The 17,052-nt window shown below is 40.5% G+C and overlaps 1 protein-coding gene across 3 annotated transcripts in view; it reads right to left on the reverse strand.

Annotated features, from left to right (window-relative positions):
* Window positions 1-691: 691 nt before the first annotated feature.
* The window catches only part of PDSS2 (decaprenyl diphosphate synthase subunit 2), a 120,040-nt gene continuing 103,679 nt past the window's right edge, over window positions 692-17,052 (reverse strand). For all 3 annotated transcript variants that reach the window (XM_061366782.1, XM_061366781.1, XM_061366780.1), the window contains 2 exons: window positions 12,858-12,893; window positions 692-2,897 (listed from right to left, as the gene is read on the reverse strand). In XM_061366782.1, the coding sequence (XP_061222766.1) occupies window positions 2,739-2,897; window positions 12,858-12,893 (195 nt within the window). In that variant the 3' untranslated portion in view covers window positions 692-2,738. The remainder of the gene's footprint in view (window positions 2,898-12,857; window positions 12,894-17,052) is intronic.

A 17,052-nucleotide genomic window follows, 5' to 3' on the forward strand; every position in this document is an offset into this window, starting at 1 on the left:
CCAACATTTCTATTCTTGCAAGTACCTCATTTCCCAAACAACCTTCTTATATAGTATTATCACAATTGCAGAACTGGAAACACTCAGCTGGCAGTTGAATGACTTTCCATCACAGAACTATGAAACAGCCATTCCAGCCACTGCAGACGTGCTCTTTGTAGGAGATGAATTCAGCAGTTGGGACCTTGTCCTGTATTTTGTGCACCTGCAGAATGGTCCAGGAACACAGTACTTGGGTTGAGTTCGGAGGAGCAGTTAGAACGTATGTCTGGTTGAGGAGGTGGATAACTGAAGTAAATGGTGCCAATACCTTCATCAGCCATCCCTCAGACCACATCTCTTTCCCCAGTCTCCTTGTGGAGACAGGTGGGGATAGGGAATCAAAGAGGTAAAGCCAGAGCAGCCTTAGGGTTCCACCATTGCTCAGAAATCGTGTAAAGCGTGGGGAGTATATTAACACACAGCAATGACCCAGTTTGACAGAGGGGTATAATAATTTGCTTGTAGTTTACCAGGAGAAACCAAGACAACAAAAATTTCTCAACAGTTACAGGCAAATATTAAATACAAGATTACCTGATAATATTGACAAGGGGCAATTCAGGTGGATTTTTTTAAATTAAGGTTGAAGAATAGTTTAAGAGCAATTGGAACATTCTGGTGCTAAAGATACAAAATAAAAGCCATTCTGTTTTGCTGATTTCCCTTTATTAATACAAAGTACAAATAAAAAAATGTACTTTCATGAAAAAATAAACCAGGTGTACACCGTTTTGCAGCATGTTTGATATTTATTTCACACAAATGAGGTGAGATGGCTCAGAATATCTCCAGCAGACCCAAGCTTCTTGCAGGCCTAAATCATTAGGAACCGATTATAGAGGTAAGACAAAGAGATGATGTATGGCTCCTACTATATGTAAAAAGCAGAGCCAAAAAAAGCTGAAATAGGACCCCGGCTGAATTTGGGTATTTCTTTCAAGCACATGTTTTACGTTAGCAGAACTTCTGGGAATATCACAGGTGAAAATGAACAGTGGTTAGCTAAGGCTGGTGGTGACTGCTGCTGCCTTGGCTAATCCACACTGCTCGTGCTCACCTTCTGCCTCCAGCCATCCTGCTGCAGCAACAGAAGCATCAGAGTCTCGGGAAATGCCAGGGCAGGCATGAGAAAGAAAGTGCAAGCAAGAAGGGGCCTGGTGTCAAAGCCATTCTCCAGAACAAAGTGAGACCTGAGTTCTGGCTGCTGCTCCTAACCACAGATTGTGCCTCACAGTTGCTTATGATAAATATAATTGTTATGGTTTAATATAGGCTTATATTACAGAGAATATTATGTACATTATATGCAGGGTGTATTTTCAGTGTATTTTTAGAGGACAGAGTTTTTATTTATATTTTGCATTGGGTGGAATGCAACACGCTGGTCTATGACAAACAAGCTGTGTGACAGGGGAAGGAGTGCAGGGGGAGAAGGAGGGAGGGGAGAACTTAACAGAAATAACTCCACTTAGTGTTTGAGTGAGGGATGTAATGAAATCTGTTTGCTGTGCTAGCTGTCTCCAGATTGGGCTGTAATTACACCACAGAAGGAAGAAAGGTAGCTGAGTCTCAAATCTAGATCATTTATGTAAACTCAGCCTTCTTGTCAACGGCGCTCTCAGATTGCATGCATGCAAACCACAAAAATCATTTCCTATGAACAAAACAGAGACGGTCTCAAATTGCAGGCTTCTGATACACCTTATACGCTGCCTGTAATTGGACTTCAACATTCAACACGCTGAGGTTCAAAACTTCTCCAGTATTTTCTGCTTTACATTCTGTGTGGTGAAAGACTGTGCGCACACAAGAACATTCCTTCTTCCTTTCTGCCAAAGGCCGATGTCTAGCCTTACAAATTAACTTTTATTTGGCTTAAACACAAGTGTCACAAACCTAGGAAATTCTTTTGTGCAAGACTGTGTTGAAACATGCTGCTGGATCTGAGGGAGGGGTATTCCCTCCCCCAGAAGAGTTGGAAAACCCCCTTTGACCCAGAGCAACATATCATATGCGCACAGTATAAAACCCAGGCAATCAGTTCCCTTAACAGAGCCAAATTAATATTTGATTAAATATTTTAAAGCTCCTACTTACCATGCGTGACACATTTTCTCAGCAAGTTTCTCAAATACAGAAAGCATTAAGCACAGGGTGATTTTACATGTGAATACATAAAAACAGTGTGAGGCGACAGGGCTGCGCGCAGGCAGACAGAGGATTTTCCCCCGTTAACCCCCGAACTGCCCTTCCCAGGGCACTTGGTGAGCGGCTGTGTTAATTCCCGGCTTCGGCAGCTCGCTCTCCCTGGGCAGGTTCGAGCAGGTTTCCTGTGACACCTGGATCTTCACATCCCTCCCTCTGGCAGGAAAACCACCGGCCTCCGCCCTGGCGCCGTCCCCGCCGGTGCCCAATCAATACCGACTTATTTCCTGTCCATTTGCTGAGGTCACGCAACGGGACTCATTAATTATTTCTGCCGGTGCAGCCTCAAGTGTGCTTCTGGCACGGCAAGCGAGAGCCGGCTCTGACCTTCTTGTAACTCCCCCCTTCCAAATTGTGCTGGTGGTGGCGGCGGCAGCCAGCGCACCCCTCCGTTGGGATGATGGGGTGACCGGCGGTGCGGGGTGCCGTAGAGGTCCCTGTTGTGGTGCTCCTGCCGGCGGAGGGAGAGCAGCTCCTCCTGGGGCGGTGGGTCAGGGAAAGCGGGTCACGGCGTAGACGATGTTGGCCAAGGCGGCCCTGGCCTCGGAGGGAGGGAAGCGCTCCAGGGCCGCCAGCGCCCGGTTTCCGTGGAAGCGGCAGAGGTCGATGGCAGATGTCACACCTTTGCCGGCCTTGATCGCTCCCTGCAGCTGTCAGGAAACACAGGCACAACAGGGTGGGTTTCGGCAGGGCTGGCGTGAACAATTACCTGTGAGAGCATGTGCCTTCCACTGCCCCTTCCCGAGGTAAAGGTGAGAACCAAAGCCAGCAAAGCTCTGAAACACTGCCGGCTGCTCTGCTCTGGCTCCCCGCTACACCACAGCCATGGGTAATTTAAACTACAACACCCATTACTTCACCACCAGAAAGATGCTGGGTCTCCAAAAGGCACACCGTTAATAAAAAAGAAACACATTTTTAAATATCTGGGCATCTCACACCCCAGCCACTGCCCCAGAGCTTTGTGCAGAACTGGCAGCCGAGCCGCTTGCTTGCACTCTTTGTTTTCTGCAGTCAAAAGCTGCATGTTATGAACAGCCAGTCCACCCCCTGGTTTGGAAACAGGCACAGATGACACACGTTGAACTCTTGTCTTTTGTAGTACAGGTTTCTATTTATATACCATATGATTACATTTGGTACAGTGGACAAAAGCAAATTTTGTCAGTAAACTGGGATGCGTTAAATGATCATACTGTGCTATATCCATGCAAACTCAGTCTTCTCAGAACGGATAGGGAATCTGACAATGGTTTGGTGATACACCATATGAGAAAGGAAATATTTTCATGGAATAAAAGACATTTCCTGGCAAGCTGCTGGAAAGATCAGGCACCTAAAACACCTGAGTAAAGGACAGGTTAAATTTCCTATGAAATAACAAACAAAAATGACAAACAGAATATGTTGCTTTTTTCCCAGTATCTCAGCTTAGCTGAAGCTGAAATAATAATCACACTTATTAATTAAGGGGGTTTTATTCTTGATTATTATTTTTTTCCTGAACAGCACCAGGAGACTGTCATGAAACCCTGTTGCATTTTCTGCTCTAAAATACAGGTGTCCCAGAGCAGCTCCAGCCTGATACCTCGTACCAGGGCCTGGGAATCAAGGCCAGGTGCATCTTTGGGATTTAATTATCCCAAAAGCATGACAGCATTTCATGATCTTTAATGTGCCCCACCTGGCTTTCATAGCTGCCTTTGCATCCCCACCCTATCTGCTTTTAAAATAAGGGGTTTTCTTGAACACAGGTATCTACAGTAATAATTATGCAGTTTTATAAATTATGTTTTCCTCCAATACACAGCCCAATGCCCTGATTAATTTACATCAGTATAACCTTATCAATCTAGTTTAAATCATGCAAAAAGAAATATCTAAGCTATGACCGATTTGTAAAAGTCATCCATTTTTTATAGATACTTGCATTCATACAGAATGACGTTTCTTAGCTGAGTACAAACTGAAGTGGATTCATTATCTGTATTTAAAGATGAAATTAGCTGAAAGCATATTACAGCACTTGAGTGTTCAAGTCCCAGTTCATAAAAATTTTACTCTCCACTTCAGTGGAGAATCTTCCTGCACTGTGCTCTGGAAAGGAACTTGCCCTAGGGCATAAATGCACTGCATAGCTAACTCAACACGTCTTCTAACGAATGGGAATCAGCCATTCACCACAGCTCCACAGCCAAGGTGGGGATAGGTGAGATGAGGTACACTAGCAGTGTAAAAAGGCATTTCTTTCCCCTTTCTTGAGGCACAAGTTTGTGAAATGATAGAACCCACACACCTTCAAGCACCCTCTGCTGATTTGCTAAAGCTCATTAAAAAGGTTTAGTATACCTTGTAATACTCATGTAAGTATACACTGAGACATAAACAAGAAAGAAAATAGCCCCTAAAATGTCTTCAAACTGTTCTAAGGTCAGAGGAGCTTAGTTTAAGCGTGTGTGTTTGCATATATGTACTTAAGACTTACTCATAACACCAGATCTGGAAGGGGAAGAGTTCTAATGCAAGGACACAATCCATTTACACGCTTGTCTTGTGTAGCCCTTGGACACACACAGTGCCTTGAAGCCAAAACAATCACAAAGCTCGTGTCAAACTATATGCAGAAGAATCACTCTACAAAAGAAGTCAGGCTAATCCGCTACTGAATGTTTCAAAGCAAAGTTTAAGGAACCTCAAAATGAAGAATACCTGCTCATGTGGCAAGCTCCTTCCCCAGCTTCTCAGTTAGAAAAATTAGCAATTATAGTCCATTAACAATTCATTCATTAATTAATAGTCCACAAAAACTTCCCTGTTTTCTCTTCCATTTGCAGAAGCAGCTGGTCAACTTAAATAAGCATACACAGAGGCAAAACAGCCTGGATTACCCAGACTGCACGCTTACTTCTATCTCAGCTGGGGTTGCAAAAGGAAAGGCAGGGGGAAGACTACAAATTGGGCTTCTTGGAGTGGAATAATTATTGAAGAAACACAGGGTATAATTCCGTAGGAAACCAGGCTTCAGTAGCACTGCTACATGCAAAAACCCCCCTAATTTAAGCTGTAAGATGTACTGTTAGTTGTATTACATTGACATTTTCCACACTCTCCTAATTTTTGAGCTTCAATGATTTTATGTAATGAACTTGACAAACTAAGTAGGCAGAAAAAAAAAAAGGCAATGTATCCAGTTTGGACGTATTATTTTGTAATTTCTTCTGGAGAGGAGCAGCTAATTTTTGAGGCAAATATACAGAAAAGCAAAATGAGCTGCTTTTATTTATTACTTTATAAACATTAATTAAGCTCCCTCATTAATTTCTTCTAAATAAAGGAATCTGCTCTTTTAGTCTCTACTTATACGGCATCATTTTGTGCTTCAAATATATTTCTACTTGTAAGAACAGTTTCATCCATCATTAAAACACAACCTTCTTCAGATTTCATTCAGTCATTACAACTGAACACAAGTCAAAACACAGATTGCTTCAACACACGTTTCTCCAGTTGCACTCCTAGCTATGTTGGAATACTGCATTTTAACTTTTAAGCTTTTGTTCAGACTCTTGGCACTAAAGCCTTACTTCATTCTACAGGTGCCAAGAGCGTGAAAAAAAATCACCCATGGGTTTTGGTTATTTAAACTCAGCTTAAAGAATAGTCTTGCAGCAGTACAGTGAGGTTAAGGCTCGGGTGAGAAGTGCCACCCCCAACATAACGGCACTGTTCTCCTTTGGCACCTTCTGCTTTCCTCAATATATTCAGATATTGACCAGACTTGACAGGTTTACCTTGTACACATCAAGCTCAGAGCCCCAAATTTTTTATCTCTGATGGCAGTTCTAGAAATTTAAGAAAAATCAACAGCAATATCATTACCTTCCTAGTCTGTGAAAAGAGATGCCTGGTCTGACTGCTGGGTCTTGCTCTGCCCGGCCTGTTCTATCTGCCCAAGCTCAGCCTCATCCACTTGTCCTGCAGTGAAATGATTTTCATTTTTTCCTCCTTTGCTAGTCTTTGGCTGGAAAAAGGAATAGCTCTGATGAAGAGTTACAGAATGAGCAAAAGACAATAGATATGGAAAGGAGGGAAGTGCTGAGGTTTCTCATTCTGAATGCTCTGTATATACACAGGAGGACAAACTGCTGAGTGAGAGACTGGGCTCTCGTTCTTCAGCCTCCTCCTTTCTTTCTCATCATTTCCTTCTTTTCAGTCACTTTATATTGGCAAACAAAGAGGAGAAAGGGACACTTTCTAAGCAATTCCACTTTTAAGGCTGCTTTCCACTATCTCCCTCTCCACCCACATGCTCTAGGCATATCCTGCAAATCCATGGTAACAAGTCATTGATTGCTGCTTGAAGATCGCCCTCTGGAAATGAGACTGCTGACTGGAAAGGAGTTTCAAGCTACCACTTCCTGTCCTTCAGGAGACAACCATAAGCACCAAATAGTTGGAGTTGGGGCATCTTCCACTCAACGGTAACATTTGCTGGGCCAAGAACAGAACCAAAACCTGGACAGCAGCTACTTCCTATGTAAAGGGGGATCAGGGTTCAAGACCTTCGTCTCATGGCTGGTTCCATCTCTCAAGTTAAACACTACTGTATGGAATAAAAGCAGTTTTCAAGCAATGGCCATATAACTATATATAGTCCATTTGTGGTTCTGGCCGTACATGTGGGATCAGAGGGATGCTCATGCATGAGAACTTCACATCCCTGTTCACAGACTTTACCTTCTAAGTCCACCATAAAAGCAATGAGTGTGCTTGTGTGCCACATCTCTCTGTTTATGAGCTAGGAAGATGTTGAAACTGAGAAATTATGTCCTGCAGTGGAGTATTAAGTGAATAACAAAAAGAAAGCCTGTGCTGTCTATGTCATACCATATAGCTCATACCATATATACAATTGTAGTGAACTTGCGTTCCTGCACCTACTTTGTGGCACTAATGTTTGGGGTTTTTTAATTAAGTATATATGGCAGATTCATATGAGATTCTACATTTGGATTAACTACCTTGGCAGGATCTACATAGCTTTTAAATTGTACTGATTTGTTACAAATACACAAACAGTAATAAAATGGTGATGGTGAATCTCAAAACCAACTGCTGCTTTCACATAGGGTACTACATGGTCATCCAACAGCAGTTACTTCTAAGCGGATTTGACATTTAAGTAGGTCTTAATCAATGACCAACAGACCAAGAGGTCCACATCCTGTTCTTCTGATGGTTCAATTACACTCTTTTTCCTTCACAGTTAGTTATCTACACATGCTTTTTTTCTCTTGAAGCAGCATGTCCTCGCAGCAAAGATCATCAGCCCTTCTTGGGCTGATTAACAAGTGCATTCAGCAAGCAATTACTGCTTGTGGGACTGTGTCTGGAGTTCTGTGCCCGATTTTGGGCAGTGAAAGTAAAAGTGAAAGCGAATGACACTGCCATACTGCAGGAAGCACAGACCCAAACACAGTATTTAAATTGACCTGTGACCGAGTGAGTGAATAATGCTCAGTTTGCAGTGTTCTGCACTGGCTTTTCTAAATTTGTTTTCTGTTTTATGGGAACATTATGCCCAATATGTACTAATGTTTTAGGCTGCTGAAATGTTACCTTGAGTACCAACGTTTCACAGCTAGTAGGTCAATTTTGTCAATTTTTTCCTTTGTTTTGTAAGTACCTTCGAATGTCTCAGCATCCACTCTTACGGTTTTTGTAGCTGGACAGAGGGTTATGCTCTTCCTTCTCAAAACGTGCTGGACAATCATTTAATTACATTACTTCATAATGTCAAATGATGATTACTTTTTCCTAAGTCTTTGTTGGCTATATGCACCATGATACACACTATTTATCCAATGCTTTCTTACAATCTGTTTCTATACAAAAGGAAAAGAAATTAATCTTTAAAGGGCAAAAACACCCTGCAGAAACTTCCATTAGCAGAGTAGGATTTGTATTTTTTTTACTCATCTGACAAACAGAAAAACTCCCTTTTATTTCAAACTCAAAAACACCTTACCCAGAAAAAGATCAAGTCTGGAGAGTCACCCCAACAGCTGAGGAAAGATGGGCTGCTTACAGGGCTGCTACTCCAGCTGTTATGCAGTTCTTGGGATACATGTGGCCAAAAAATTACAAGTCATCCCAAGACAATGAGGGATTGTACAGACCCTTTAATATCTTAGAAGAGACACTAACAGCTCCTCCTTATGCATTTCCATGTCTTACACCGTGAACTTAACAAGGCCCACTGGGGCCCACTAGCTTTTAAATCTAAACTGGTAGGGAAGTGATGATTTTTTACCCCAAAATCATGAACTTCTTTAATCAGATTAAGGCAAAGATTGTTAATCGTCATCTTAGTATACACAAACAATTCACTTGGTACTTATATTAAAAGATGTGATTTGCTCTAATGAAACAAAAGCTGTGCTGGATTCTCACCCCAAAAAAGCTATGGAAAATACTCATTAAAAACAAAGATGCAGCTGATTTTTGGTACTGGATGTCCACCTTGATAATGTAGATGTGGTTAATTCCAACAAAGGAGAAAATTGCTGCTTCTGAATGGTTTTGGCTGCTTTGGTAATAACATATCAAATCCCCTATATTCAGTAAATCTCAATTTTCTTTGTTTGCTTGTTTTTAATATATGTAAAAAAAGGGACTCGTGGCAGTGGTTGCTCCAAAACAAACGAGATAAATTTTCACGGAAAACCACCACAGGTCATAAGCACCCGCAAAAACCAATCCTTTGGTTTTAACTCTTGTTGCATTTCAGCAGCAAAAGTGTCTTTGGCCTACAGTCCCATGACACATCTCATGATGATTCTCTGGAATTTAAACAAACACGGCTACTGCCATTTCCACCTGTAACTGTAAACCTGTTTTGCTGGTAGCACTGGAGGAGGATGAATGCACTGTGGTGGTCAATGCTGAGCTGGGAAAGGGGAGCCATGCGACTCTTGCTAACACAACTGGATGGCACTGTGTCACTGCTGAATTGCATGGCAGTAGGGTGTCACTGAGAAACTTCCTTGTTTCCAAATGTGACCCTCTTTTTCTCTTGCCTACCAAATGGGAACTGAAGCCATTAATGCCATGCAGTGTATGAACAGCTGGATCTACAGCTTCTTGACTCATGCTACTTCCAGTACAAAATGTACAAAAGCTGCTGTCATGCACAGTGTTTCATTATACAAAGCAAAGTATGTAACAGCATACTATGCTGATGCACCATATTTCCCATGCCAGTTCGGGTGAAAGGCCTCTATAAGAGCCAGCAGAACAAGTGGACAGAGCTACAATAAAAATAAAGTTTTGCTGTCCTCTTTCACTTGACTCAATGCATCCTTTCTGAATATTCATTTAGAAAACCAACAAATCCTTGCAGTAGCATATTCACTGGCTGCAAAACACAGGATTTATTTCTTTATTTAGCCTTTTAATTATTCTAGAGCTTTGGCCAGAAAATAAGCATTATTCCCAGCTTACTCGTTTCTGGTGCTAGTTGTGCCTTTGTTACACTCATTTAACAAGTCTGTATAATGCCAACCACCATTAAGACCTTGACTTCAGTGAAGAGTTTTTAATCAATATTATAAAATAGTAACAATTAAATTGAGAATCTCAATTTATTGTTTTATAATTACACAGCTTATCTTGCATGCAAAGTAGATGTAAAATGGATAAACGCTTTTTGATTTTAAAAGTCTGAGATTTTTGCCAAAATAAGACTTACAAATGAGGGTGACAGGAAAGTTACTGTCTCTTTCAATGACATACACGAATTCTGTCCCTGCCATATACTGGTACTTTCTCTTTTGTTATTTGAGAAATGCCACTAAAACGGAGCTGAAACTACTTTTTAATCTCTGGTAAAGGCTTTCAAACACCACAATGATGGATCAATGTGGATGTGGTGTAATGGGGGGGATAGAGGGGAGAGGGCGGAGGAGGACAGGGAAGGAAGAGTGAAACATTCAGATATGAATGTGAGAAAAAAATATTAAGAATCACAGACCTTAAAATAAGGCTTTTCTGATACCAAAGTCCTTCTGATAAAAGGATTTGAGAAAAGCTGGGAGAAAAAAAAAGTACTAAAAGATTTTTGCAGAATGTGGTGACCTTATTGACATGACAGTTTCAGACCTTAAATTAATAGAAAGCATTTCACATCTGTATTTGTGTCAGAGCCCTCATTTAATTTACTACTACCATCTAGGTATCTTTTTGTCTGTGAAAAAACAGGGATACCATTTTAATATAATGTACATCAAAAGAACAATTCAAAATCCTGGAGCAGAACTGAACTGAACTAAAACAAGACCTTTGCCTTTTAAGGAGGCAAGTTAAACGGGTGGATCTCAATTTCTCAAATTTACCTTCATTCATTACTGTAATTGAAAACCATAGCAAGTACATATCCTTAAGCAGGCTAAACAGCTAATGATGTCTGTATACGTGTATTTATGAATTCAACTAAAGGAATAACACTCTTATCTCAACTAAGTGGTACACTGAAGCTCATAACAAAAATTAAAAGAAAAAAAATAATACAAATTACAAAATTATAAATTACAAAAGTACACCCTCCCCCCCTCCAAATAATACAAACTTTCAGAATTTCTACAGTGAGATTTGGTGACCTTTGCTTTTACAAAATGAAAGAGGAGATATCTTGCAGACTCAATGAGAAACAAGCCCCCAGATTTGATTAGGAACATCAAAGTAATTCTAGCAACTGAACAGAAAGATGAGAGGGGCCCTTGATACTGAGAAGAAAAGACTAAGCAATGTGTGAAACACTGATTCTAGTGATGCAGAAATAAAGACATTATAGCAAAGGGCAAAAAAGAAATACTAGTTTGTACAGCACAACATGGCTTCTAATTGGCTGTGTGCATGTACTGGTCAAGCTACTATGCCAGGGTGAGCTACAGGTTACTGGGTTCATTTAGCATGGATATAACTAATGATCACTTCTTTTAAACAAAGAAAGACAGAAAAGAGGGACTTAACATCAGATTTTTGAAAGTGATTTCTGTGACAACAAAAGTTGATTTTTTTTTTATTTTTTTTATTTATTTTGAGCTCACAAAAACCATGGAGAATTTTTCACCATCATTACTAAATTTGTATCATCTGTGCTCGTGTAAGAGATAATTAGCCAGAGCCAGTAAATCACATGCTTTATGGCTGAAGTCAGTTGCTCAAAATACAAAACTTCAAGGGCTTTCCCCCCTTCCTTTCCTTTTATTCAGGTGTCCAAGTTGCCCAAGCACACCATATTTTTTAAAATTTCATGGATGGATCCAAAATATGAAATAATTTCAGTCAAAATACAGAATATGCTAACAAATATTTAACCCAGTGAAGCAAATGTAGGTGCTTCCTTTGCCCCCCCTTTTTCTTTTTTTAATTATGGAAATGACACTGGTTGGATCACAATTGTAGCAATTTAAAGGAGAAAACCCATTCTGGACATAAGAAAGCAAGTAGCTCATTTTAAACCTCACAGAAGTGTCTCAGACATATTTGAAGAAGAAATTTAGTGCTTTCAGTGGTGATTTACAGAATCACAGTTCTATCAGTTTTCTTCTATTGCAGGAAAAAAATAAAGGCATAATGATTTTAAATAGCAAGCTATTTAGGCTGAGATCCTTTCTATGTTCTAAGAGAAAGGAAGGACAGAGATTTTTTTTAATAATCCAAATTACATATTTTCTTAATACAGTAATTACAGGCACAGTCTGACCTGTACCTGTGTGCTAGCCTTCCATGCTAGCCGTGATAGCTGTAACACTTCAGGTCCCGGTTCAAGAAGCAATTAGCAATCATGCATGAGGCTTAATAATTAATATATTATTTTCCACAATGATGCTGGAGATAACTGACTGGACCCTCATAATCTGCTTAAGACTGCAAACAAGTCATGTTTGTACTCTGGGAGCTAGCTGGGGACACAATGTCACCTGTCTCCACCACAAGCAAGCTGTGTTCCAGTATTTAACCAGGAATCTTCTGAGCCATCTACTGCAGCTCTCAAGAGCTTTACAGCTCTTTTTTCCAGCTGCTTTCAAGTTAATTAGTTCAGGTCTGCCTTTACTATAGAGCAGTCCCAGTAGCAAATACAGTGGTGACCTAACTCAAAGTTATAATGGGAACTGGAAGAAACATGTGATTATAAAACATGTATGTATATTTTTTAATAGGTGGCATGGCATTAAGGTGAGATTAAGTAACTGCACACTCTATCAATACATAGAGCATATTGATGGGAGCTAACCCACAAATAACTGCAGAAAAAGAAGACGGCAAAAGCCATCAGAAGCCTGGTTTCAAAACCAAGTTTAGGGAAGTAAATGGGATAAACAATGGCAAACATCATTATTACATAGCTACATTTGATAGTTATAGTACAGCCCACTACTACTGGTTTTTTAAAATCAAGAAATTGCACAAGCCATTTTCTCTGCCTCTGTATACACTCGCACAAATTATAAACTGACTTTAGAAAGTTGCTCTCAACTGTCAAGAATATCTTTGAAATACTACATAAAAGCTTTACAAATAATGAGATTTAAATGCAATTTACCAACCTTCTTGTAGTCCATTATATTTCCTTTTCCTTGTGCCTTGAAGAGAAAAAGAGAGATTTTATGTTAAGACATTATATACTACTGACTAAAGCTGCAGGAATAAAGAATGCAATTAAAAGAGCTGCTACTTTAAACCGACTTTCTTTAGGAATCTGCTACGGAAAAAACCCCCACAAAACACAACCAAATGTGTTACCAGCTTATACAACATGGTTCTGTTTCAGACGAGAGCTACACATACCCAATGCAATTTTTAGGTTTTTTATCATGACTTGTGGTTAAACATTTGTTGAATTCAAAATGTTTTGGTCTTAAGAAATCTTGCTGTTTGCATTAATTAATCTCTCCCATGAGAGTCCAAAATAAACTATCTTTCTTACCAGCAATAACAGGACTTATTATCTTAAGAGAGTACTCTTCATATATCCAGTGATTTGCACACAGGTAATAACCCAGAGCTGTCCAAAGGGGATATCAGGACCATGTCAGTGCTATTAGACCTAGGTTAGAAGCAGTTTTGGTTTAGAATTGTATTTAAGTATTAGCGTTACTCTTTACGTAGGTAGCAGATACACACAACCTGTAACTTCTAATACATTCAGAAAGAAGTATGAACAAATGTTAAGTTTCTTCTTGCCCAGATGCAGAAAAGTATGTGGTCCAGCTTCCTCAATTTTGTCACAAGATGACGTAGAAGAGAAGATGTCTGTCTTTCTTACCCAGTGGCGGTGGTCTGCTAGATGCAGAGCATTCCTTCTCAACCAGCCCGAAGCCCTTCCCTTAGGTTATATCTTCCTTTATCATTATCACCTCCATCAAGTCCAGCTCTTCTCTTTTAAGGCACATTGAGAAAAAAAAAAAGATCACCCATTTCCTTTCCTCTAGCCTCCACAAGGGAAGACCACAAACCTCAGTTCTTCCGGAACACGTCTCCTGAAAAGATGTAGATTAGGACCACTACGCTTCTCCATGTCCTCTGTAGGGACTTCAGAGAGCAGCCAAGGGCAGCAGCTGAGCTGGCATAAGGAGAAAAGCTGAGGCCTGCACTGAAGAGGAACACTGTGTGGCAAGCACAGCACTGAAGAGATGTTACTGAGATGGCACAGATTTAGAAAATAAATTAATTTTTTTGTAAGGGAGGAAGCACAGAGAAAAGAACAGATGAGAGACTGAGCAAGTGGAAAGGAAAGGAAAACAGTAAACATCAAAACTGATTTCTCTGAAGGAGAAAGGGGACTGATCCACAAAACCTCTTTAGTACTCTCTCTAAGCTTCTTAAGAGTCAGCTTTTCTGAAATGCATATTAAGAAAAAGCCTGATAGCATTTGGGAGTAGTAAAACCACTGCCAGTAACTGCTTCCTTATTTGTGTATTCTCATCGCCTCAATTTGCCAACTTTTATTCATACTGGTTGGATCTTACACCTTCAAAATCTATCTAGCAAGTTATATTGTATATCAGAAAACACGACAGGTATGTTCTTTAACAAATGACTGCCTATATGCAGATTCACACTGCACTGGAGAATATGCCAACCTGTTAGAGGAACGTGCTTTTTAGTCTTGGCAATACCAGGAAAGGTGTGCTCAGTGTGACATCTCCTCCATTTAACAGACATTACAAGCAGCAAGAAGTTCCTTACTGTGAGGGTGGTGAGGCACTGGAGCAGGGTGCCCAAAGGAGTGATAAATGCTCTGTCTCTGGCAGTGTTCAAGGCCAGGTCGGACAGAGTCTTGGGCAACATGGTCTAGTGTGAGGCGTCCCTGCCCACGGCACTGGGGCTGGAACTGGATGATCTTAAGGTCCTTTCCAACCCAAACCATTCTATGATTCTCTCAAGAATTTAAGTCAATGGCAGTTGTGCTTCTCCAAGCAGCAGCCTTATCTGATCTGTTTCCTAAGCCTTCTTTACTACAACTGCACCTTTGCTTTCTTTCTTTTTATCCTCTCAATTATTTGGCTTTTTTGACTGACCCCAATCTCAGACACACAGGTTTTTTTTTTCCCTTTTACATCAGACTTCTGCATCTGGTTTAGCTTCCTCAAAGGTATTAAGCCTGTCTTGCAAAAGCTGTGCACTCTTACCAAACCTAGATAACTTTCTAGGCTTCACTGTTTGGTTTGGGAGCTCAGACTCTGAAGGTCAGGACTTGGGGCACTCAAAGATTCTACTTACCAATCATATTAGACACATGAACAGCCAACTCAATTCAGCCTTCCTGCTGAACACCAAAGATCACCATGTGCCCGTAGTGAGGGACAGTAATACCATTACATTCATTATTAGTAAATAAGGTGGTGTGAAATCAACTCACCTTGCCAGGATCCAAAAAGGATCCCTGAATCCCCCATTAAATTACTCAGAACGCATCAGATAAGCAGACCACAAGGTTTAACAATGCTTTTGGAGCAGGTTTTCAGGACATTTTCCAAGATCGACTTTTCTTTCTCAGATGCGATGGTCCCTTTCACATGTCTTAAATCCTATACTTGAGAAATGCTGGACAAAACATTTGATAAATGCCTTTCTTCCAGTTCATTGGGCTTTTTAGTTTTAAATTCACAAAGGTGGGGAGTGTTGGTGGTGAGACCAGTGAGAACAAGAGAAACTTGGGTCTTAATGGATCATCCATTCCTGTGTACATATATATATATATATATGGGAGTGTGTGTGTATATATATGTATATATCCACGTATGCACACACATATACCTAGACATTATTTTTCCTCCTATGACAAGGCTTCTCTCTATACATATCCCAAGTCCCTTTTAAGGGAGTCTATAAATTTCATCCAAATCAGAATCTGACCTTCTCAAAGCACATATATCTAATGTTTATGCAACTTCCCACACCTGGATATCTGATGTGTTTTGCTCTTTCCAAATGAACAGACAAGAGAGGTTGAAGACAAGGTCTTCAGCTCAGCAGCAGAAAGGTCCAAAGACTACCCTGGGAATAACCACTGTGTCCAGACCTCTGACATGGGAGCTGTGGTGAGACAATCACAAAAATTCTGGGCCCTCCACAGAAGTTCAGACATCCCTCATGAGCTCTCTGTAAACTGCTTTCATCTAAGATATGCATGACAGGCACTGAGTTCCAGCCACATGCTCTCAGAGCCGTGTACCCCTGTGGAGGCTACTAGGTGCAATGGGGCTCTCTTGAACTTCAAAAACTTCCTGTAGGAGAAGGAAGCTGCTAAGATGAGGTGATGCCTTTAATCCATTGTATGAATGCTTAGATGGGAAAACAATTAAAGGAGAAAGCCAGATTACTTAGCAGTAATTAAAGGTCTATAATGTGATTTCCATATGCCCGAGCTACTAAGAACAATTCTACCTGCCAGAGACTGAGTCCATTGTGCATGCTTTGCTTATTTAAACTGTATAAATGACATTGCACAAGAGGGTGACTTATGAGCATACCTTTATGAATACTGCCAACACGAGAAAGTCTCTGGTTTGAGTGCTTGGCCTACACTGAATGACACATAGTGAATGTGACTTCAGTTAATGGAAGCTAATTTTCCTTTCTAAATCAACAAAAGCCAAGAAAGGCTCCTGGATAAGGTGTACCAAATGTACTAAGCTAAAGTAGCAGTCAATAAATGCTTTTGCATAGTTCATGTCAGTTCCCCACCCCCTTCAGAAAGAACTGCTTTACTGTTTCTATAATGCACATTTTTGGTACAAGAATTAACAAGCAGACAGACGGCACTCCTGGAGTCCTACAACCTCCTCTAGATTCTGCAGATGGGAAATTGTTTCAAAGCTTTTATACACTGTGTTGTGGTAATACCATTACTCTCCAACTGCAATCATCCAAATTCATTTACATTCCACCCACATAGGAGCCTTGTGTTGAGATTGTAGAATTCCAAAATTCCTCATCACACATTACAAACTACCAGCCCTTAATTTCAAAATGACAAATGGTTTGCTTCACTTCAAGATCTCACAAATGTTTTGTAGTGGTCAGTAACCCAAGTTCCCCAGATGCCCTCCTCCTTCCCCAGTCCCAAATACTGCTCCTAGGGCCAAGTTGGCAGAAGGAAATACGTGCCTTTCAACCAACTGTAATGCAAACTTCTCTGCTTTAAGCTGTCAGTGAAAGTAGCTTTAAGCTAAGACGTGGGCTTGCACAAGTAGTGCAGAGAATAGACATATATGCTCCATGCAAATGAATTCACTT

This window comes from Neopsephotus bourkii, unplaced genomic scaffold, assembly GCF_033783945.1.
Source record: "Neopsephotus bourkii isolate Nb327-2 ecotype Australia unplaced genomic scaffold, CSIRO-AGI_Nbou_v1 NB_1358, whole genome shotgun sequence".
NCBI lineage: Eukaryota > Metazoa > Chordata > Aves > Psittaciformes > Psittacidae > Neopsephotus > Neopsephotus bourkii.